This window comes from Acomys minous (assembly GCF_964271855.1).
Source record: "Acomys minous genome assembly, chromosome: 13".
Classification (NCBI taxonomy): Eukaryota; Metazoa; Chordata; class Mammalia; order Rodentia; family Muridae; genus Acomys; species Acomys minous.
This window is the reverse complement of record NC_140495.1, coordinates 20229118-20252590: the sequence shown is the minus strand read 5'-3', so window position 1 is coordinate 20252590 and position 23473 is coordinate 20229118. Positions and strand designations below refer to the sequence as shown.

Here is a 23473-nt window from a genome sequence, read left to right as displayed (position 1 = left end):
CCAGAAGAGGGCACCAGATCTCATCATAGATGGTTGTGAGCCACCATATGGTGGCTAGGAATTGAACTCGGGACCTTTGGAAGAACAACCAGTGTTCCTAACCTCTGAGCCATCTCTCCAACCCCCCAAAACTCTTATTTAGTCACTGTTCTGAACAAAACTAGCAGGCCTATCAACTCAAATACAGAGAGCCAACTCCAGGGAAGTAGAGGAAGCCATGTTGACTTGAACAAAGTTCCTTTTATCCTGAGTCTGGTGTTCTTTCCGCTACATCAGAATCCCAGAGTGAGTCTGCAGAGCTAACAGTGCCAACAGATGTACCATGAGAGAAGTGCCCTGCAGCTAAACAAGCCTGAAACGATTGAGGTGATCGCAGCTTTTTAACATACTTCTCAGCATCTCCCATGCTAATGTGCATCTGATTCTCCCAAAACAGACACTAGTAGGCTGGGCTTTCCAAACTCAAGGACGTGCCGCGTGGTGGTGGCACATACCTTTAATCCCAGCACTTGGGAGGCAGAGGCAGGCAGATTGCTGTGAGTTCGAGGCCAGCCTAGTCTACAAAATGAGTCAAGTGAGTTCAGGACAGCCAAGGCTACACAGAGAAACCCTGTCTCGAAAAACAAAAGCAAAAAACAAACAAACAAACAAACACAAAAAAGAAAAGAAAAAATACCTTAAAAACAAACCATTCAAATTCATGGATAAAGCATTTGCTGCAACAGCAATTAACCTCTTATGAAACTGGTATAGCATGGAACAGTTTGAGAACGCCAGCTGTCCATGCAGAAGAACGCTTAATTTGCAGAAATAAGGGCACTGCGATAAGCAAGAGGTTCTGGTAATGTAAATGAACTCTGTAAGAGGTTGTGTTTCTGCAGGAAGAAGAGGGAATCTCCAGAGTCCTGGGACTCCTGAGAGAAAGAACACTGGAGTAATGACGCTACAAAGGATAGGCTTTGGAGTAAACAGAACTTAGTGCGAGGGGCCTGAGAGCCGAGCTAAATATCGAAGAGCGCATACTTTCTAGCTAGCAAGGATGCCTCTAAGCGCAAGAATGACACTACCTTTATTTTATTTTCTCCAATTAAAAAAATCTGTCTCTGAGGCCAGCACCATGGTCTGCAGCAAATGCTGTGACGGTCATTTCCTGTGTTCTCTCTCCTTCTCTTTGATCATTCTGGGAACCAAGCTTTCAAGTCAGTAACATTTGGGGGGAGATGACTTTTGGTCTTGGGGTATCCCCTAGGATAGTATTGCCCCAGGTCTGCTTTTTCCCTCCCGGTGTCCAGGCATGTTAGCCTGGAGCCGGTGGGCTAAGCAGGAGCTCAGTCTTGGTTGGTAGGCGTGAGTGCGGAAGAAAACAGCGTACTCCAGAGACAATCTTCAGTGAAACAGCTCTCTTTATTGGGGGTTGGGGGGATAAGGGCTATATAAACTTTGAGGAGTGGGTAGGGGGTTTTGGGGGTGAGTGTACGTCATTGGCTGGGGCCAATGTGCTGGGAATGCTTCATTTGCATGAAGAGGAATTCCAGGTGCTTGCTGGACATGACTTTATAGGGAGAGAGCAAGTTTAACTGGTAACCTAGCTGCCAGGCTACAGGACTAACTACATCAAGGATGGCAGAGGTGGGGGTCATAAGGCTACATGAGCTGGGACATGCAGGGAGGTAGCAGTCCTACTCCTGTTGGTCAGCTGGACTGCCGAATATCCTGACAACTGAGACTGATAGTCCCCCAAAGAGCCGGACGACCCTTCCCAGCTGGAAATAGTAAAGAGACCTACCCCGACCACCACCACCTTTCCCCACTAGCCTTTCTCTCCTACCTAGTGTTGGGGGGTTGGTGGAAGGGAGGTAGAGGCATAAGAAACCTATATAAAATAGTTTTTAAAAGTAACACCAACAAAAGAGCCTTCTTGTTTGTTTTTATACTAGAGTCTTATATAGCCCATGGTAGTCTCAAGCTCACGATGCAGTCAAATATAACCTTCAACTTACAGTCTTTTTGTCTCTACCTCCCAAATCCTAGGATTATCTGTATATCTCACAGGTCTGCTTTATGCTTTGTTAGGGATCAAACCCAGGGCTTCATGCACACTGGATAAGACCTCTACTGACCGAGCCACATCCCCTGGCCAAAGACCCTCTTGACTAGGGAAGACATGTCTTCTTTCTTTGACTAATGAAAATATAGCAGATATCTCTGACAGCATTATTTTTTTTTAAAGGTGTCTTTTTAAACTTTTAAAATGGATTCTTTATGAATTTCATATAATGCACCCATTTCTCGCATCTCCCCATCCCTCCAATATCTTCCCCTCCATGCCTGCAACCTCCCCCAACTAAAAAACAAAAACAAAACAAAATCTCGTCCCAGAAGCTGCAGTATGTCCCAACGTGTCATGCAGAATACCCTTTTGCCCACATATCTTTACTTGCAAATGTTCGTTGCAGTGAGTCATTGGTCTGGTTTGAGTCCCCTGGCTTCTGCTACACTATCAATATCAGTGTATTGCCAATGGGACTGCTCTTGGATAGCCTGTCCTTGCCCTGTGTCATGGAGATCCTGCAGCTTTGGTTCTGTGGGACCAGCACCTTCGTATGTCCCAGCAGTTCATAGATGGGGTAGATGTTGGGGTGGGCCAACCCAAAGCCCTGGATCTGGGCCTGGGTGGTGGCTGAGTTGGTTTGTGTTTTTAAAAAATGTTTTATGTCACAAAAACACAGGCAAGGCTCTTGTAGTGGCTATCATTATATTTTTATTATCGTCGGTTTGCTTTGAAACAACCCAGTCTCCAAGGTGCTGTGAGACCAAGAAAAATAAAAAATAAAAAACAAAAAACAAACCAAACCAAAATAACAACAACAAAAACAACAACAACAACAACAAAACAAAACCCAATCAATTGGGGGTGGAGGAGAACCCAACAACAGCAGCAACCAACCAACCAAAGAGGCAGACAGATTCAGAATTACACACAATATAGCTCATCATGAGATGCACTGACAGAAGTGAGGTCCTGGGATGCAACAAGACCAAGTAGATACTCACAGTTTGGGTCAGAAGGAGAGGTGCATATATTGTTTAGACCAAGAGTGACCTCATAAAAGCAGAATGTACCTGGTTTATCTTAAGCTAGTATCAAAGAGACAGGCACATCCCCAGAACCACTCTAATGGCTGTGTCGGTTTACAGTTTGCTGAGAAACTATGCAGGAAAACCCAACCAGGTTATTCTGGGGCCCGTCCTGTCTGCTAAAACTCAAGATGGCTGCCATTATGTCAAGATGAATTCGTTCAATAAAGAAGCCGGCAGAAGGACACACACTTCAATGGGGGCCCTAGTTCCTGTGGGAAATCCTTCCGTTAATGTTTAGGGGAAACCATGGAATGATTCTGACATGAGTGACAATGACATGCCTGTGATCTCTGCTGTGGCGCAGGTGTCTGGAAAGTGTCACAGCTGAGCGCCGGAGTGAGCGTGTTGATGGCAACGCAGGCGGAGCAAGCCGGGCCTCGCTGCTTGAAGCATGCCAACTTGATTAAGCTATGGTGCCCAGCTGTTTGGTAAACACCAGTGTAAACAATGCCAGGAAAGGTGTATTTTAGATGTAATTCACATTCAAATCTTTAGACTCTGAGATTGCCTTCCACCGCTGGGTGGGCCCCACTTAGTTGTAGCCCTGACAGCAAACGCTGGTTTCCAGATAACAAAGAAAGCCTGGGCTGAGGTTTCATTCTGCCTGAAGGCTTGCAAGGTAACCCTTCCCTCAATAGTCAATGCCTTTGACTGCTACAGGTTTCAGCTTTGCCTGTCCCACTGTCGTGTCATGTGAGCTGATTCCTTAAAATCCATTTCAGGCTCACTATCCGTGTCTTATCTTTCTCCATGTGTGTGCACTCACACTATTTTGAGCATGACCGTATTCAGTAGATTAAAAACTAAAGGGATACGTAGATTGAATGGGACCGTGGGTTTCAGTCCTGACACTGCAAAAACAAATGAATTTATACATGCATAAATAAAAATAAAATCGAATCCAAAGACCAGACAGAAATATGGTGCAAAGGGGGGTACACACTTCTTATCCCCCTCTCAAATCCCAAATTCTTTTCCTGAAATCGGAGACAGCATAGAAAAGAGAAGAGACCAGGGCGGCAGGAAGGAAGAGTTAATAATAGCAGCAGAAAATTAGAAAGCGTCTATTCAAGGAAGAACAGTCCCCTGGATCTGAAAGTCTAGAAAGTACCACAGGTCTGCAGGGAACTTTCTCTCTCACCCTGGGTCCCTGTGCGTTTGCCCTGGGTAGTCATTCTCTGTGCACTGAAGATTCAAGCATTCAAACTGTATTTTCATCCCTCTTCTGGCTCTCTAAGCTTCCCTGAGCGCATCCATACACTAAAGAGGTTTCTCAGTTTCCTTTATAGCCCTAAACCCAGGTGCACTCACTATGGCCTGTTAACCCTGCGAGGTTGATGAGCAGGTGCTTCCCCCCACCCCCCAGCCCCGGCCCCCCTACCCCTCAGCTCCCCACCCCCCAACCCTCCCCCCCTCCCCACCCCCTCAACCATGCTATGAAAACAATGCAACGAGTGGCTGAGCTGTCTGGCATTTTTGAGGAATCACCTCCATCAGATTGGCCCGTGAGCGATTCTGTGAGGCATTTTTTTGATTAATGATCAAAGCAGGAGGGTTCAGACCACTGTGGGCAGTGCTGCCTGTGGGCAGGTGGTCCTGGATTGTCTAAGGAAACAAGGTGAGCAAGCCGGAGGGAGATGTTTCATACCCTCTCCGTTAGTTTCTGTGACCAGGTTCCTGTCCTGAGTCCCCTCGATGATGAGCTGTGATGAGGAAACGTAAAGTGAAATAAATCCGTTCTTTCCCAAGTTGCTTTTGGTCACGGTGTTTGTCACAGCAATAGAAGCAAATCCGGGCAGCAGCCTTGATTGTGCACCTAATGTGCAAAAATACCTCCAGACTGAAGTACCAGAAGTGGTACAAATATGCACTTGTGAAATGGACAGATGATTATAAAAGTGTATAGGAGACTCTAGTGGTTTTTGCTCCATCAATCAATTATTATGAAAGTACCTGTTTCCCCACACTGTCAAACTGTTGAGAGTGGACTAGCTAATCATTGTATTAGATTCTAATGGGTTTGTAGGCATACTTTTAAAGTCTATTTTATTTATTTATTATTATTATTATTATTATTATTATTATTATTATTATTTATTTATTTTTTTTTGGTTTTTTGAGACAGGGTTTCTCTGTGTAGCCTTGGCTGTCCTGGACTCGCTTTGTAGACCAGGCTGGCCTCGAACTCACAGCGATCCACCTGCCTCTGCCTCCTGAGTGCTGGGGTTAAAGGCGTGCGCCACCACCGCCCGGCTTAAAGTCTATTTTTATTTTGGCTTCTTCTATCTTTTTCCCTTCTCCTCCTTTATCCCCTTCAACACCCCAACACCAGGTAGAGGAGAAAGAAGGTGAGTGGGAGAAGAAGCATCATGTTCCTTAGCTACTTCCTGCTGTTTAGGGTTGTCTGTCTCCTTGGAGCAAGTCCAATCCTCGTTTGAGGACATCTTGGACTTCTCATGAAATTGCATCAACACAAGCTGGACATGGTGGCGCACGCCTTTTATCCCAGCACTCGGGAGGCAGAGGCAGGCGTATCACTGTGAGTTCAAGACCAGCCTGGTCTACAAATCGAGTCCAGGACAGCCAAGGCCAACACAGAGAGACCCTGTCTCAAAAAACCAAAAATAAAAAAAATCGCATCAACAGCAAGCAGGAGCAGCAGGGGGAAGCACCAGCAGCCTTCTTCTTTCTCGGAGCGCCCCCAGTCTCTCTCTGGGCCTGGCATTTATTCCCACTGGCAAAGACCACACCCCCCGCATGAGGCAGTTCCCAGCTGACAAAGATCACATGCCCTCTCAGGAGTCGGTCATCAGCTGTGGACAAACTGGAGCAGCCCCCATATCCCATACCTGGGATTAAAACAAAAAACTGTTTACATATCATAACCCAGAACTTCCGTAACATGTGTTAAGTATGGATTACTGATCAGGGAAGGTTAAATTTGTTTTTTTTCTCATGACCTCGATTAAGGAGGCCAGGGAAACTGCTCAATGGTTTAAAACACTGATTCCTGGTGCAGGGTTTGATTCCCAGCATCCACATGGTGGACTACAAAAGTGGGCACTGCATGCAAATGATACACATATACAGATGGACAAAATATCCATACACATAAAAAGATTTAAAATTAAGCATTTTAACACATTTCCGAATTATTTGCATTTTTTTATGAATTGTCTGGTCTTCACCTATTTTTTTTTTTTACTGTTGTTGAATGGTAGGTACAATGGTGTGGTATGCATGTACATGTGTGTACACCAGTGTCTGTTTATTTCAGATGGCGAAAGTTCCTCACATAACACAGGTTTTTGACACTGGTGATACTGCAAAGATTTCTCTCAATCTGTCTTCTGGTTTTTTTGGGGGTTTTTTTTTTTGGCCTTTGTTTATAGTTATTTTGCCACGCAGAAACATTTTATTTCTTATGAATGGATCTCAAAAAGAAATGGAAAAACCATGTAAAAGAAAGCAGATGCTATCAAATTAACAGCAAAACAAGATCAGAGAGAATCCACATGGTAAACCACACCCGGAGAAAGTCCCACTTTGGAGGTGGGAGTGATTTTGGAACACTTCCAAGTTCTGGGTCAAGGGACTCAAGGAAGGCAGAGGTGGGGGTGGGGGTGGGGTGGGGTGGTACCCCTGGGCAAACACCAGCGTATTTAATTCGGAGCGTCTGGTTGGAGAAACCCTCATTTTGTCCCTTCTGTGCTGAGCAGGCAATCGCAGTAGGGTTGTCCCCTGGGGAGTGACTGTGAGCTGGGAGCAGAGAGGCAGAATGATGTCCTGGCAGCAAATAGCCCCAGGACAGAGAAAGCTTGGGTACAAGATAAGTCAGCAGAGGGTTTGTGTGCCTCCCAGAGCATACCACAGTCTATAGAACCTGTGCCCCCCGAGACTTAAAAAAGTTCACAAGACACAAGCATCTGGAGAGATGGTCCAGTGGTTAAGATCACTGACCACTCTTCCAGAGGACCTGGATTTGCTTCCCAGCACCCATATGGTAAGTCACAACTGTCTGCAATTCCTTTCCCAGGCTTTTCTGGCTCCATAGGCACCGGACATGAAAATGATTGCTCAGATATAACACGTAGGCAAAACATTCATAGAGAGAAAAAAAATTTTTTTAAAGGTCACAGTACACAAGACCAGGGTGGCAGATGGTCAATGGCTAGGAATTCACAGAGGAAAACAACACCCTGAAAGAGAACAGATATCTTTTTTCCCCCTGACATTCCACCAGTGAGAAACTTAGGTAAGTCGCAAGGGAGGCTGGGAGATTGGCATAGCCAAAACAGTATGTGTGTTGTCAAAGAGGAGAATGGATTCAGGGGACATCTTGTGCCTGCCAGGAGTATTAATGTTTCTTCCTTTTGGCTCTAACCATATCCCCAACCCAGGGTCTAGGTGGTTACTCACTTACATCTTCTCTGCCATACTGGTGATGGATCATAAACATGGACACCTCTTACTGACAGACCTCCAGCTTCCAATCTCTTGGCAGACAGTACTTCAAAGGTTATCTATAATATAAACTCTTACACACATATAGATAGATGCTTAAGGAAGGTATCTATACAGTCTTAATGCCCTCTGGAGAATCTGCATCAGTTGAAACCTCAGCCAGCAATGTATTAAACTGTCAGTTTTCTCACATAGGTGACAATAGAATGTGTTAATAAAGTTTTGACATTTGTTGTTCTAGTGAGAAATGTTTCCACACTGCAATTTTTAATATGGCTTCCAGCCAAATCAAGACCCCTGGTTCCTTTTAGCACCACAAACAGGCATCTCCAGGCTTTAGCCCAAGGCACTGCATAGGAAGGACATACTCAGTGGTTATGAGCACTTACTGCTTGTGCACACGATCTGGGTTTGATTTGCAGCACCCAAATGGTACATTACAACTGTCCATAACTCCAATTCCAGGGGATCTGACGCCCTCTTCTGGTATCAGGCACCAGATGCTCACTCACATGGTGCCCAGACACACATTCATATACAATTTTTAAAAATCTAAAAATAAAAATTTAATAAAAATTATATATGTGCATATATGTATTTCTTTGAGTGTGTGTGTGTGTGTGTGTGTGTGTGTGTGTGTGTGTGTGTGTGTGTATAGGACAGAGGTTGATGCTTGGTGTTGTCCCATTCCCAACTGCTCAATTGCTTATCTTTTGGGGACAGGGTCTCTCACTGAACCTGAGCTTGCTGATTGGGCTAGGATGGTTGGCCAGCAAGACCCAGAGATCCTCGTCTCTAGTCTCTTCAGTTCTGGAATTAGAAGCGTGTGTCCAGACACATGCCTTTTCTTTCTTTTTTCTTTGTTAAGATTCATTTATTTATTATTTACATAGTATTCTGCTCGCATGTACAACCACACGCCAGAAGAGGGCACACGGTCTCATTTTAGATGGTTGTGAACCACTGTGTGTTTTCTGGGAATTGAACTCAGGACCTTTGGAAGAACCCCTGAGCCATGTCTTCAGCCCTGACATTTTGTCTTTTTATGTAGGTTCTGGAGGATTGAACTCAGGTCCTCAAACTTGTGTGGCAAGTGCTTTACCAACAGGGCAGACTCCCTATTCATTTCAAATGCCAAAGTAATGTTTTACTTGGATGAAAGTTGTATCATTTTTATAGCATTTCTTTTACACTTCGGGTTGGCTTTAATAACTTTGGTGTGTGTGTGTGTTATGCTTATAAGAGATAAAGACTACCTATGATACTGTGGCTGTTATAATACCTGCCTGCTTTCGTTTCTGTTATTGTACAATTTATGCAATTGGTCAACTGTTTAAAGTGCCATGAAAAATGTAACTCATTAAAATGAAATCCTGAGCAATCTGGAAGTCCAAGCAAGACCATCACTCCCTAGGAGGAATACACATGAATTAGCTATGTGGCTTTCAAGAGGGTAAAAAAAAAAGAAACAAGTGAAATAAACTTCAACAAGATAATTTAGCACAAAATATTTAAAATAGCATCACTGGAAGGCTGGAGCGATGGCTCAGTGGTTAAGAGTGTCGCCTGCTCTTCCAGAGGTCCTGAGTTCAATTCCCAGCAACCACATGGTGGCTCACAACCATCCATAATGTGATATGATGCCCTCTTTGGCAGATAAAGCACTCATATACAAATAAAGTTAAAAAAAAAAGTGTCACTGGAATGTGATCAACATAATACAGATCAATGACACTTGTATATTCTTCAAAATCTGGTGTATATTTCACCAGTAGCTTCTTTCAGTTCCTACCAGCCATATGGCAGGCACTCAGTTGCCATGCATGCATGACTAATGTTTGGTACCATGGGCTGGGGGGCGGCAGTTCCGGAGAGCCCTGTGTGGAGGGGTGGAGAGAAGGAGGAGGCAGAAGAAGGTGCAAGCTCTTGCTTTGCTTCAAGTTCTAGTTTGCTTCTGAGTGGAATATACAATATGCAATATAGCATACATGGTGTTTTCAGCAAATGGTTCCCCATGTGGAAAAAATAAAATTGTATCATGTGCTTCTGCGCATAAACATACATTCCAGATGGATGAAGAAAGCAATTTTTTTAAAGAGAGGAAAGCACAAAACATTAAAAATATAACAACGATTAACTGGTAGGTCCTTCTTAAACGAGACACAAGATACAGAAACTATAACAGAAAAGATTGCCAGCTATGAAAGATAAAAACCCAAACTGGAACCAAAAAAAAAAAAAAATAAGCAAAGTTATGGGACAATGGGTACACGAGAAGAAACACAAACGATTAGAAGCCAACCAACCAGCCGAAAACCATGCCACAGTTACAAATATTTTATTATGCTCAGTATTTATTTATTTATTTCTAGTGTGTGTGGGGGGGTCATGCACACACCATGGTACATGTGTGGAGGAGTCCCTTATCCTTTCACCTGCACATCGGCCCCAGGAACAGTCAGCTCCAAACACTGAATCCTAGCCATCAGGCACTTTTACCCACATCTCACAGCACCCACCCCTCCTCCCCCCAATACTTTAACATGTAAATCAAAGTGCATACAAATCTCTCTCTGTACAAATTGACTATGTAAAGGATATAAATGTATACAGAATGCTCAAGCTCATTAGTGATGGGAAGAAATAAAGGTCAAGCAGTAATGAATTACTTTTCTTTCTCCAGTTGCTGTGAAAAAACAATGGCCAAACAAAACAATACAAAACAACAATAATCACCCCAAAATACCTGGGCGACGGAAGGGTTTGTTTGGCTTATAGCTTACAGTCCATCATTGGGAGACGCCAAGGCAGGAACTCAAGACAGGAACCTCGAGGCAGGAACTGAAACAGAGACCATAGAGAAAAGCTGCTTACTGGCTTGCTAAGCTTGCTTTCTTATACAACCCAGGAATGGCACCACCTATAATGCGTTTGGCCTTGCCTCATCAATCACCAATCCAAAAAAAAAAAAAATGCCCTATAGACATGACCTAGGTGACTCTAGCTTGTATCAAGTGACAGCTAACCAATACAAATGACCTATTAAGCTCTCCAGCAGAAATGTGCACTGGTAATAAGTCTTTTGGAGAGAAACTGAACAGACTGCATCCAATTAAAATGTAACATCCTTTAGCTCAGTGATTTCATTTCATGGAGTCCACCCTCTGAAACATCTAGCTACGCGCAGTAGGATGTATGTGCAAGGAAGTAAAGTGTAAGCTCTCTCAGGGGCCATCTCAATCTGGAGTACCCTGGTGGTAGCTCTTGTCATAGAAGACTCCTTAAAATCTCAAGTTATTTTGATGAGTTAAGAAGCACAGCATGTGCTGGGCATGCCTTTAATCCCAGCACTCAGGGAGGCACAGGCTATGAGTTCGAGGCCAGCCTGGACTACAGATGGAATTCCAGGACAGCCAGGGCTACACAGAGAAACCCTGTCTTGAAAAAAAAACAAGAAGAAGAAGAAGGAGGAGGAGGAGGAGGAGGAGGAGAAGAAGAAGAAGAAAGAGAAGAAAAAGAAAAAGAAAGAGAAGAAGGAGGAGGAGGAGCATCAGCAGCAGCATCAACAGCAGCAGCAGCAGCAGCAGCAGCAGCAGCAGCAAGACATGCGCCTAGCAGTGGAGCCTGGTGGGTAGAGTGCTTGTGGAGCATTTATAAGGTCCAGGGTTCATTCTCCAGAATGCACATAACTCAGGCATGGTGAAGTCTGCGTGCAATCCTGGCACTCAGGAAGTGAAGGGAGGCAGATCAGAAGTTCAAGAACATTATCAACCATATACTGAGTTTGAGGTCGGTCTGGGCTAGTGGCTCCTGGCTCAAACAACAACAACAACAACAACAACCACCACCACCACCACCTAAACCACAATCACGTAAATCATGAACCTACGTATGAAATGGGAAAATTTTAAACACAGATGTAGATCTAATATATATGGGTGTGTAAATGCCTAGAGACAGGGCTATGGGACCAAGCACCAAGCTAGGTCACCGGGAAGAACAGTGAAGGTGTATGTGAAGGAGAAAGTCTGTATTTTATGCCATGTACTTCTTCACTGATTGACCCATTTACAGTGCAGCTGGGTAGGTTGATGTATTATGTGAGGAACGGGAAGGTTTACAGAGTGGCATTCTCAGACGACCCAGCAGATGACGATAGTGGAGATGTAAGCCAGTCACAGGTAGGGGTGGGGTCATCCCTGGCTCTGTGAACTCTGGGTTACCTACATATCTTGGAGGGTATCGGCTAGTGCCAGAGGCTGTGCCAGAGCTGTGCACAGGATGCCTGCCAACTCCATTTCACGGCCCCTAAACCACCTGCAGTGTTTTTATTCACTACCCTGTGGCATCTCAAGCCCAAAGCTGGCCTGTCTTTAGAGTAGTGAACACCAAGTGCTATGTTATTTCCTGATTTTCCTTAGCTGTGTCTTCTGTAGAAGAGTAAGGTCAACCGTGGTGACAGGAAAACCCAAGGAGGTTGGTGTGTGTGTGTGTGTGTACAGTGTGGTCATGGCTGTGGCCTTCATTTTGCCTGGGGGCAAAGAAACCTCAGGCTGAGGGCATGACTTCCCAGCATGGAGATGGTGAGAGTTATTGGGAAATATCAGAAATTGCCACCCAAACCTTGGCAGGGGACAGAAAGGAGTTAGAGGGTTATGTGGTGCAGAGACCTCTGTGTGTACATCAGAAAGAGTGCAATTGGAACCTGAGGGTTCTTTTTTTTTTTTTTTTTTTTTTTTTTGTATTTTTTTGAGACAGGGTTTCTCGGTGTAGCCTTGGCTGTCCTGGACTTGCTTTGTAGACCAGGCTGGCCTCACAGAGCTCTCCCTGCCTCTGCCTCTCAAGTGCTGGGATTGAAGGTGTGCACCACCATGCCCGGCCCCTGAACCTGAGGGCTCAATAAGAGTGTTGCAATTTTACTCTTATTCAGAGATTAACATGTGAGTGTGGAAGTGAGAAATGAAGCTACATGGATGTCAGAAGGAAGCGCATTCCAAGTCTGAGGAAGGATCGTGTCCAAGCTGGAAGAGAAAGACAGCCATAGTAGCAGTCATGGTAGCTGAAGGAAGAAGAGCAGGAGATCCAGTCAGAAGGGAAAGGGAGAGGTGGGGCCTGAGGCCTGCCCTCTCATCTCGAAAGAAACTGGCCCTTTCTTCTCGCTGAGCCAGGGAGGCGTTGGCAGTGAATGATACACCAGGCTCATGTTTTACAGGATGACTCTGGCTGGCCTGGTGGGAATACACTGTGAGTAAGGGAAGAGAGTGGCAGGCAGGTGCCCTAGTGGGTGATGGGGAGGCACCTGCAGCAGACCAAAGAAGAGATGAAAGCCGAGCCTTTCTTAACTGAGTGGCCAATACCAGATGCTCTTCTTCCTGGTCTGGGGTGAGGCCCAGCATTTGCATTGCTATAATTCCCAGGGGATGCAGCTGGTTTAGGAATCACACACACACACACGTGTGTGTGTGTGTGTGTGTGTGTGTGTGTGTGACATTTTCCTTCACAGCACTGATGAAGACTTGGTATTAGTGGCTGCTCACTGTAAGGGCTCAGGGAAGCTCTTTGTCATTCCTGCGTTTCACACCAGCCAAAATGTATGCTGGGCACAGGCTATGGGCCATGCGCTGGGTTAGCAAAGGAACTTTTGGAAGGTCCCTCATTTGAACTGTTGGGTGGTGTATGGTGATGAAACTTCACACAAGTGGCCATTACAGGGAAGGATTCGTCCTGTCAACAGTGGTAATAACAGGCATGGCATTTACCCAGTGCCTACCCAGGTGTTTTATTTATAGCTTCTCCAATTAAATCCCTGTAAAAGCCCTGCAACTCAGGCCTTAGTGCCTCTGTTTTACGGACGAAGAAACCAAGGCTCGGAGAACTGAATTTTCCCAAGGCCGGACCATTAGTAAATACCAGAGCCTGGCCTGGCTTGACTGACAGCTCTGGAATGCACTGTACCATAGCGTCTCAAGATATCACTGGCCAACGATGTCACTGGACGTATGAAAGGCCCTCTGCAAGACTTGGCTTCCTTCCTTGGGATTATTATCTTGCTCTGAAAATGTAGCCACCATACCGCCTTAAAAATGCACCACCCGCCTCCTTTTGTGTTCTTGGGAAGAGAGCTCTGCTCATAAATCATGACCCAGCCTCCAGTCCTTTCTGGTAGAGTGCTGGCTCCTTACAAGGTAGCAGAGGCCACAGCTGACTTCTGTGTTCTTCATCTTTTACTGTTGGCAGGCTTTTGTTCAGTCCATGCCCACTTCCTCGTCTCTTCCTGCAGGGCTACGGGCACTGTGTTCTGTGCTGGGGAATTGAAGCTTGACAAATTGAGGCCAGCTTGTCTCCAAATGGAATCCATCCCTCTCACTAGAGGTGGGGGGGGGGGGAATCCTAAGATCCAATACTACTCTCCTCCTCAGTCTCTCTCCATGCCCTGGCAGGGGATAAAAATAGTGTCTCTCAGAGCCTGAGTGTGGATGGGGCAACTGTGAGCTTGAAGCTGGGCTGGGTCGTGAGCAGCTGCTCTCTCTCTCTCTCTCTCTCTCTCTCTCTCTCTCTCTCTCTCTCTCCCTGCAGGCAAGGAGGGAGGCATGACGTCAGAGCACCGGCTGCAGGGATGGGATGACCCTTGTCTGGAGGCATGCTTGGGAGCCAACCTGAGTGATGACTCTTGGAGTAAGCTTGACTGTTATGGGAGGGTGCTCCCCAAAAATTCTTCATCACAGTCTCTGATGTGTATCAGGGGTTCTTAACCTGTTTTGGGAGACAAGAGATGAAATGTGAAAATCACTGCAGTGTATATGTGAGCATCCATGCACACAGACAGCAATTCGCAGCCAGAAGCACGCACTGTCACAGACACTGTATGTTTTGGGGTGGGGGTGGGGATATTGTTTTTAAAATTATCTGTATTAATTGTAGGCCCGGCTAGCGATCAATCAAGACACAGACACTTGTTATATTTTAAAATAGCCTTAGTTAACCTGGGGCAGGGCAGATATCAATCCTCTAAACTACCTCCCATAGTGGGGCAGGCATGGGATCCCTACCTCAATCCCATGCCATCTGCTTCTAATAACTTCTATCAAGCTGCCTCCCATCCATAATCCCAAATAGTTGCTAATGTTCTTCATCTGGGCCGGATTCTCCATGCAGGCCACCGGCCATGTGCTTCTCCTCCAGCTAACCCATGGCAGCCTTCCTCCCTTCACTTCAGGTCTCGCTCCTTCTCCTGGTGGAGATCCTTCTTCTTCCCAGAATTCCTCTCTCTCTTGGCCCCACCTATCTCTTGCCCTGCCCAGGTAGGATGGCTTTTTATTAAGCAAAAGGTGGGTCAGACAGCAAGTAGTAATTAGCATCAAAATACATCGGATTATCCCAACAGGGAGAGGCTGGCTTGGACCACAGGTTAAAACTCCCGATGCAGGTTGGTTTAGAGTAAAGTAGATCTAGAATGAGAAATACAAATTTGTCACATAGAAAAACAAGCTTGCTGGGCTTGGTGGCACAGGCCTTTCATCCTAGCACTTGAGCAGCAGAGGCAGGCGGATCTCTGAGAGTTTGCCTAGTTTACAGAGCAAGTTCAAGACTGATCAGGCTACATAGTGAGAGCCTGTCTCAAACAAAACAAACAAACCCCCCAAACCAAGTCAAAACAAAACGCACAATAAAAACACGTTTATTCAACCTTGCTAAGGTCTTTCTGGAAAGTGTGTGTGGCATGCAAATCCCAGGGAACATACAGGCTGACCTTTGATGGTGGGATAACGCAAGATTTCTACTTACCCGTACCGTCTCACTAAACAGAGCAGCACGCTTTTCTTTTGAGATCACATCCAAGGCCCGGAACGCACCTGGGGAAGAATAAAGGGACCAGAGGCTCACAGTAGACCAACCAACCCGACTCCTCAACGACGTGGGCTGGGGACTGGCTATGTATCTATACAGAGGGTGCACTGAGAGCCTGGCCACGGAGCTTCATTAAAAAAAAATTTTTTTTTATTAACTTGTTCCTCTTTAACTCGTTTCCTTCATTCTTTGCACATTTCACACACGGGAACAAAGTATGTTATTTATACCAACTCCGACCGGCGGGGCCCCCTACCCCGACTTCACTTCTGTGACGCTAGCGCGCGCCCCCGAACCAGGCGCTCTCTGTCCGGCGGCGCGTGCGTGCGCGTCCTCGCGCACGGCGGCCACGCGCACGCGCGCGCCTCCGCCGGCAGCTCGCCCCCACCCCCTCCCGTTCCCCGGGCGGCGGGTCTAAAGCGGCGGCGCGATGAGCTGGCCGGCCGCCCCCGGCTCGGGGCTGTGAGGCGCTCGGGGCCGGGGTGCGCGGCGGCGCGGCGGGCGGCGGACGCTCCTGCTCGGCGGCGGCCATGCGCGCGGGCCGGGGCGGCGTCCCGGGGACCGGCGGCCTGAGGGCCCCGCCGCCGCCGCTGCTGCTGCTGCTGCTGGCGATGCTGCCCGCCGCCGCCCCGCGGTCCCCGGCCCTGGCCGCCGCTCCTGCGGGGCCCAGCGTGAGCCTCTATCTGAGCGAGGACGAGGTGCGCCGGCTGCTCGGTGAGTGGCGCCGCTCTCGGGGCCTCGTGAGCCTCGCTGCACCGCCCGCGCGCGCTCTCTCCGCAGTCTCCCTGCGCGTGTCACTCTAGGCCGCGGAGCTCCGGAGCCTCCGACGCTTCGGACCCGGGTGGCCGTTCCTTAGCTTGCGGTGGGTGGCCCAAAGGCCACGCTGCTGCGCGCGCGCTTTCTGGTTAAGCGAGTGGGGGCAAGGTGAGCGGGGAGCCCCGGGTGTGTGGCATCCTGCTCACCTTGGGGCCGACCGGGACCAGCAGCTTTGGGGTTTGTTTTGGGTTCGTTGAGTTTGACCTGGTGCCGCAAATTCCAGGCCATTCGCCTTACCCTGCAGACCCTGAAGTGAGAGGAGAGGAGACCTTGGCTTTGGGTCCGTCTGTGGTTCCGTTTACCTGTTAGGCTCCGTTGTTTGGGGATAGTTTGAAAAAGGACTCTCCCCCTCTGGCTGCTTGGAACTTTGTGGAGTCTGAAAATCAGCCTTTCGAGGAAGGCCGGGCCAGCCATCAAAAGGGAGGCTCTGATACTTGGGAATAGCCAACCTTCACCTTCTTTTGTGCATTAAGGCAAATCCTTTTACTTGGTCTCAGGGTGTGGCGTTTCTTGGGTGAATTGTTGGAAATGAAAAAGTTGTATCCTAAACATCCATTTTCTGTCACTTTTATTTTAGTGGGCGCGCATGTTTCAACCCTCCGCCGGCCCCGTTCTGTATTAGAGGGGTTTTCTTTTTTTCTTTCTTTTTGAGACAGGGACTCTTATGTACCCCAGGCTGTTCTGGAACCCACTATGTAGACCAGGTTGGCCTCAAGCTCACAGAGATCCATCCGCTTATTAGTGGAATGTCTTAAGGTCGGTTGAGAGAGTTCAGCCTGGGAATGAAATTGCTTTTAGCAGACTGTTTAGACATTGTTATATGTATGGGTTTATACTCTTTAACCAAAGAAGAATTGTGTTTTTGTCATGTGCTATCTTCGTCCTGCTTATAGTCTAGCTAGAAGTAGCTAAATTTGGTCTAGCAGAATTGAAACCGCATCTGAGTTACTCCAGGAGCATGGAAGAAATGGAAAAAACAACGATTTGTAAAGCAGCTCAGAGGCATGCATGTTTGTACAGTGTTGTTAAAAGAACTTACATAATTGTGCCTTTATTTACGTGAGCTTCCTTTCCTCCTGTCTGAGCCAGCATGGGAGTAGAGGGACCAAGACAGCAGCAGACATAGACAGAGAACTTGCTAGAATCTTGCTGTTAACACCTTACTTATTTATTTATTTGTGTGTGTGTGTGTGTGTGTGTGTGTGTGTGTGTGTACACCACGGTGTGTTCTGTGGAGGTCAGAGGACAGCTCAAACTCAGGCGATCAGGCTGGACAGTAACCACCTTTACCTGCTGAGCCATCTTGCTGGGGCCTGGTAGGGACTGACACATGTTACTTCATCTCAGTTGCTTGTTACTCAGTGGGGTGTCATAGGGGAAAAGTGAGGCTTTAAGTCACTTCACTTAAAGCAAAGTGGTTTATTTCATATATTACGCATATAACAGATACCCACACAAAACATTGCTGGCTGCAGACTTAAGTTTTATTGAAAGGCATGAAGCTGACTGTGCCTATCCAGAAGTTTGTTTATGGCACGTTGGAAAAGTGACCACTACTCAGGAGTACTTGAAGTGATTCCTTTGCAGCTAGGAACTGATTACCTTAGGACTGTAGCCGAGTCGTTGCCCGATGGATGAGCACCTTAGCAAGTATGTGCGGAAGTGGGCAGTGTGTGGAGTGGAGCGGGAGCTTGCTTCCTTAGCCAGCCTTAGGTGTTTCAGTTCAGTGCAGACTGAGTTGTCATATTACAGTGTGGTCTCCAGATCTTCCTCGTCCAGAGCCAGGGCCTCGATCTGTCCCCTTCTGCCTTCCTCAGGTGTGCTGCCGTTAAAGTGTTCCCTGGCTTTGTCTGGGTGCCTGGAGTAGTGCTTTTCGGGTGCTTAAAAGCTTAAGTGCCTTCATTTTCCAGTGTTCCGAAGACTGTGGGTTCAGTATGCCAAGTGAGAACTTAGAAGTCTGTAGTGACAGCTTTGTTGAACTAGTTGTGCTTGTAGGAAAAGTGTTTTAATCCAGTCACTATATGCATATAGTAAAACAAAACAAAACAAAACAAAAAACCAATCAACTAGCAAGGGCTTAAACCAGAAACCATCAGCATCCTGCCTTTGGCATTTTTGTCCTCCAGGCTTTACTCCCTCAGGGGTCATAGCTTTCTTAACTGTTCTTCTCTTTCTTTTTTCTTTTGAATTTCTAGACTAGTGTGAAATGAGCATCTGTCTTCTGGAATCATCCTTGTACTCCATACTCTCCAGTGCTATTTTTTAAAAAAATGATTTATTTTTATTTCATGTGCATTGGAGTTTTACCTGTATGAGGGTGTTGGATCCCCTGGAACTGGAGTTACAGACAGTTGTCACCTGCCACGTGGTTGCTGGGAATTGAACCCTGTCCTCTGGAAGGACAGCCAGTGCTCTTCACCACTGAGCCAGCTCTCCAGCCCCTCCAGCCCATTTTTTAAGCCAGCAGTCAGTATTGATACCACTGTGTATAAATACACTACCCTTTCCTGAGTTAAATAAGAACTGGTGGTGTCCCCACCACCACCCTTTTGGTTTTCCTCAGAGCAAATAATTGGATTTTAAACTTTTCTGATTTATCTGCTTTGTGTCTGTGCATATATTCCCTCAGGTACCCCGGGAGACATTCAGAGTGCCCTTTGACCCTCCCGCACTTCAGGTACCGCATCAGGCCATCTGTTAGTTCCATTGGGCTCTTCTCAGCCACGTCTTGGTTTAGCATCATCCATCCCCTTGATTCAGGCTGGACAGTAGCGCTTTGTGCCTCTTCTGGCCTCTCTTGGTTGCTTGTGCTCTTTCTTTTTTTTTTTTTCCTTTGCTGATTGTGTGTATCCTCAGTAGAGTGCTGCTAAGAATAGGGAAAGAGAAATTATTTGGGGACCTTCGTGTTTGAAAATATTCATTTTATCCTTACACTTTGTAGATGGTCTGGCTGACTTTAGAATATTTGGATTGAACATAGTTTTTTTTACCCCCACAAATTTGACAGTATTTTCTCTTGTAAGAATTTCAGATGAAGGCTCCAAAGCTACTTCTACTTCATTGCCTCTCTCCCCTCACAGTTTTTAGAATTTCCGAGTGTTTTCCTGTGGCATTCTGAAGTTTTATTAGTGGACATGTGCTTTATTTGTTAATCTGGATGCAAAGCCTTTCATTTTTGGGAGTGTCTCTTCACATTTCAAATAAATTCTTATACCTTTTAAAAAACATATATATATATATATATATATATATTTTTTTTTTTTTTTAAACTGAGATGACTGGGGTGTGTGTGTGTGTGTGTGTGTGTGTGTGTGTGTGTGTCCTAGAGTTGAACTTTGTTTTCTTACCTTGCCTTTTATTTCTTTGTATTGAAATTAGTAGACAGAATTCTCCTTCTTAATTTTATCTTCCCAGCTTTCATGTAAAAAAATGATACCGATGTTTGTAATTTTTAGAATGTTTGTACTCTACATTTCATTTCATCTTGTTAATGTTTTGTCTTCATTTTTCTTTGCTATTACTTTTTGGGGGCCTTTATGTTTAAGTGTTTTTAGAGTTCTTCTGCTTATGGTCATAGATGTGTGATCCATGGCTTTGTGCAGCAAAGAGTGAGAAGCTGAGATCCTTAGAAGGGAGAGACACGCGCGTGTGCTGACAACCCCTGATGTCTGCTGACGTGCAGGTGGTTTCAGTGGAAGCCTGTCCAAAACACCAGTACAGAATTTTGGATCTAATTAGGGCTCTGCTTAGTGTCTGTAAAGAAGCCTCAGGAAACTTCCTGCCTCTGGAATGCTGGGTGATAAATCAGCTGCCAGCCTTGGGTTACCTGGTTGGGGGAGGAGTGGAAGTTATGACCCTTCAGGCTGTAGACTCTGACGCCTGCTTAGTTACAGCTCCCTGCGCTTGCCACTCACTTTTCTTAGACCCTGCTCTCCTGCTGAACCTGGGGACCTGTTGGCTTTGAATATTCGCACAGCGGCTTCCCCTCTGTGAGGCCTGAGCTTCAGGGCAGCCTTTGGTACCTCCCAGGTACCTCTAGGCCTGAGCCTCTTTGTGTCATGGGGGGGGGGGGGGTTCGTGATCTCTCCCCTACCTTGCTTTTCATCATGCAAAAGTTTGTTAAAATATATGATATTTTTCTTTTCCTGTCCTGGCTTGATACATGCGGTTCCTTTACAGTCTTAAGGGCTTGGGTCATGCTTCGCTGTGTGTTGGCAGCCAAGCTTGGGCCTTCCTGAAGCTGAGATGTGGCAGTTGTTTTGTAAGGACAGTGGGGATCAGTAGTGGTAGACAGAGGGCTGCTCATGTGTGGTAGTAGTTTCCCCATGTCAAATGCTTACCTGTTTCCACCCTGTATACAAGCAGGCCGCTGAAGTAAGATTTCATAAACTAAGATAACCTTAGAGGCAACAGAAATGTATTTTTCACAGTTCTGGATGCTGGGAAAGCCAACATTAAAGTGCTTAGTTTCTGGTGAGGACCTGCTTTCTGGTCCCTGGATATCCTAGCTGCCTCCTCACATAGCGGGAGAGTGGAAAGAGCTCTGAGGTCTTCATTACAAGGGCAGTAATCCCACTCCTGTCTTTATGACCTAATCCCCTCCCAAAGGCCCTGCTTGCTTATCTGCTCACCGTGGGGGCTAGAGTCACATGAATTCTGGGGAAATAGAAAGGTTTTTACTTTATTTAGCAAGGCTTGGAGTGGGTCCTTCATTGGTCCAGGCCCACTGCCTGCTGTCCTGGTGGAAATCCGCCTGTGTTCTGAAGACTCCAGATCTTTGGAGCATTTAATCTCTGTGTGCTTTTCTCCATGTCACTAGGCCCTGCCTCACTGCTACTATTACTACCCTTAGCAGACTACAGTACTAGCTACTGTGCCCACATTTTAACTCTGAGGCCCTTGATTCAGGGTGTTATGTACATTGAGTAGAAAGCCAGGCCCTTGACTCAGTTTTGTGTCCCTGGAGCAGCTGCAGTTAAGCCAGAACTCAGACAGTGCTGGCTTGTGGTCCTGGTTACTGTCAGTGTCCTCCGAGGTTGATTACCGTAACTGCTGGAGCAGTGCCAGAGGTTTGGGTGGGAAGGCGTGGTGGTAGTGATGGCTGTGCTAGGGAGCTGTCGTCCATAGGGGTGAGGACAGCTTCTGAGAGAATTTGGGTAGCTTGCTTCTCCTTTCAAACTAAACAGCTTCTGGGAAAATCATGCTTGTTCACACCTTATTTAAAGTCAGTTCTCACCAGTTTAGACATTTGCTCCTCAGAGCCGACTAGGGAAAGAAAACTGAAGCCAAATCAAGGATTACATACTGTAGAGGCAATCACTAAGGATGATTAGATTCCTTTCCTTGAGGCACTGAGGATGTTGTGCGGGGGAAGACTGTCCTGTGCAGGGCTGTAGCTCTGAGAGAGGAGTTACATTGTGGATTGACACATTAGTAGAGGTGTGGTCACTCTTGACTGTGATCGATAGGGCTAGGCGATGTGCAGGGTTCCTTTGCACTGTGCTTGTTGGTGGAGGCCTTTTTTTTTTTTTTGTCTGAATAATTACTTTTGAGAGAGAAAAGAGAGGCTTGAAGAGTTTGGGTGAAGGGATTCCCAGGAAAGAAAACATTTCCATCTTATCTCAAGGTTGAGCTGGACAGGCAGAAGAGAGAAGTAGTTAAGGCCAGGCAGAGAGCATGGCATAGCGTGTGAAATGCAGAACTCTGACTGGGATGAAAACAGTGAGCAAACTGAGAGGCAGAGAAATCAGCCGGGAGGTCCGTGCGTGGGTGGTGGATTAGGCGTCTGAACTGTTTCTTCAGGAATGGGAAGCTATAGGAGTGTTCAGGCAGCCCTCGGGAGGTGGAGGCAGGAGGATCATCAGGACTTGCAGGCCAGCCTCTATATGTGAGACTCTGACTGCCCACCTTCTCACTCCACAAACAAAACAACAACAAGACCCAGCCAACAAAACAAAACACTGCAGAGCAAGTAAAGCAGAATTTAGCAAGGGAGAATGCAGTCAGTGCTGGGTTATAGAACAGTCCCAGTGTGTGGCTCCTTGTCCATAGTAAGACACCTGTCATGGTTCGTGGGTTGGAGGAGCAGGTGAAGACGTGGGATGGATTTATGAGGAATTTGCAGTGAATTGGGAGGTTCAGCAGGTGGAGTCGTCAGGGCTAAAGAGAAGGTATTCTGTAGAGTCCATGTTTTAGATTTTGGGTGTCTGAACCAAGGGACCCTGCCTCTATGGGAAAGGCAGTTGAGGAAAAGGAAAACGGATGAGCCAAGTATTCTCCCTGCCAAGCTCCTCTCTGCCCTCCAACATCTCAGGCCAAATGCTCGGCTGGGGAGGGGTAGTGTCCTCCCTGCCGGTGGTCTGGCATGACCTGCCACAGGGCGGCTTTGGCAGGAGCGAGTTAGCATCCTGAAGTGAACCCTTAACCCTAGGCGTTATGTTGGGGTTGGTGGTATTGGCACGGCTTAATCTGAGCCCATGTGTTCTTCATCGGGAGAGCGGGGCTGAGACATTGTGCAATTGCGGGTTTGAGTTTCTTTCCCTCCTGCACATATGAGGGAAAATTCTGTCCAATTATGGCTAAACTCATCCCCTATGAGTCACATCCTGAGTTAATTAGTGAATTCTGAAGGTGCTGCCTAAAATGCTGCTTGGGTTTTAAGGGTCACTTCAAGAGTACAGAACTGAGGCGCTCACCATCATTGCTTTGGGGGTTCAGTCGCTGCCTCGCACATCTTGCTAGCCTGAGAAATAAGAAAAACCTGCCCTTGAGACCAAACCATTAAGTTACTCTTACGTTATAGTAAAAGCACACTGTGTGTGTGTGTGTGTGTGTGTGTATGTGTGTGTTACCCTTGTTGATGTAAGTTTGTTCTAATCTGGATGTTACTAAGCAAGGTTCCATTGTGTAGGTCTACCTAGGGTGTCACTCGCCAAAACAAATGTGTGTGTAGGGCTGAGTTGTAGAGTAAACACTTACTGAGGGTTTATTTTGTGGTTCCCAGCAATGACATTGCTGTGTGACTGTCCTTCTTTAGAATACTTTAAGCCGGAATAGAATGCACACAGCTCTTAACTTGGGAGATGCATGTAATCTAGAGAGAACAAACACATCTTATGCATGCCAGGTACTTCACACGTGTTCTTCAGCAATGTCACGGAGCGTTGCTCCCTTTCTAAGCAGCTAAAGCCAAGATTGTGGAAAA

General features: G+C 46.5%; 1 protein-coding gene and 1 long non-coding RNA gene across 3 annotated transcripts in view; one reads left to right on the top strand and one right to left on the bottom strand.

Moving 5' to 3' along the window:
* Nucleotides 1-9927: 9927 nt before the first annotated feature.
* On the bottom strand, nt 9928-15752 carry LOC311580285. Its single transcript, XR_014773415.1, has 3 exons — nt 15391-15752; nt 14262-14358; nt 9928-10446 (listed from the first exon to the last, which is right to left on the bottom strand). It is a non-coding gene; the product is annotated as an uncharacterized lncRNA (long non-coding RNA).
* Nucleotides 15753-15845: 93 nt separating this feature from the next.
* RYK (receptor like tyrosine kinase) overlaps nt 15846-23473 on the top strand; it is an 80031-nt gene continuing 72403 nt past the window's right edge. For both annotated transcript variants that reach the window (XM_084751713.1, XM_084751712.1), the window contains exon 1: nt 15846-16167. In XM_084751713.1, the coding sequence (XP_084607839.1) occupies nt 15984-16167 (184 nt within the window). In that variant the 5' untranslated portion in view covers nt 15846-15983. The remainder of the gene's footprint in view (nt 16168-23473) is intronic.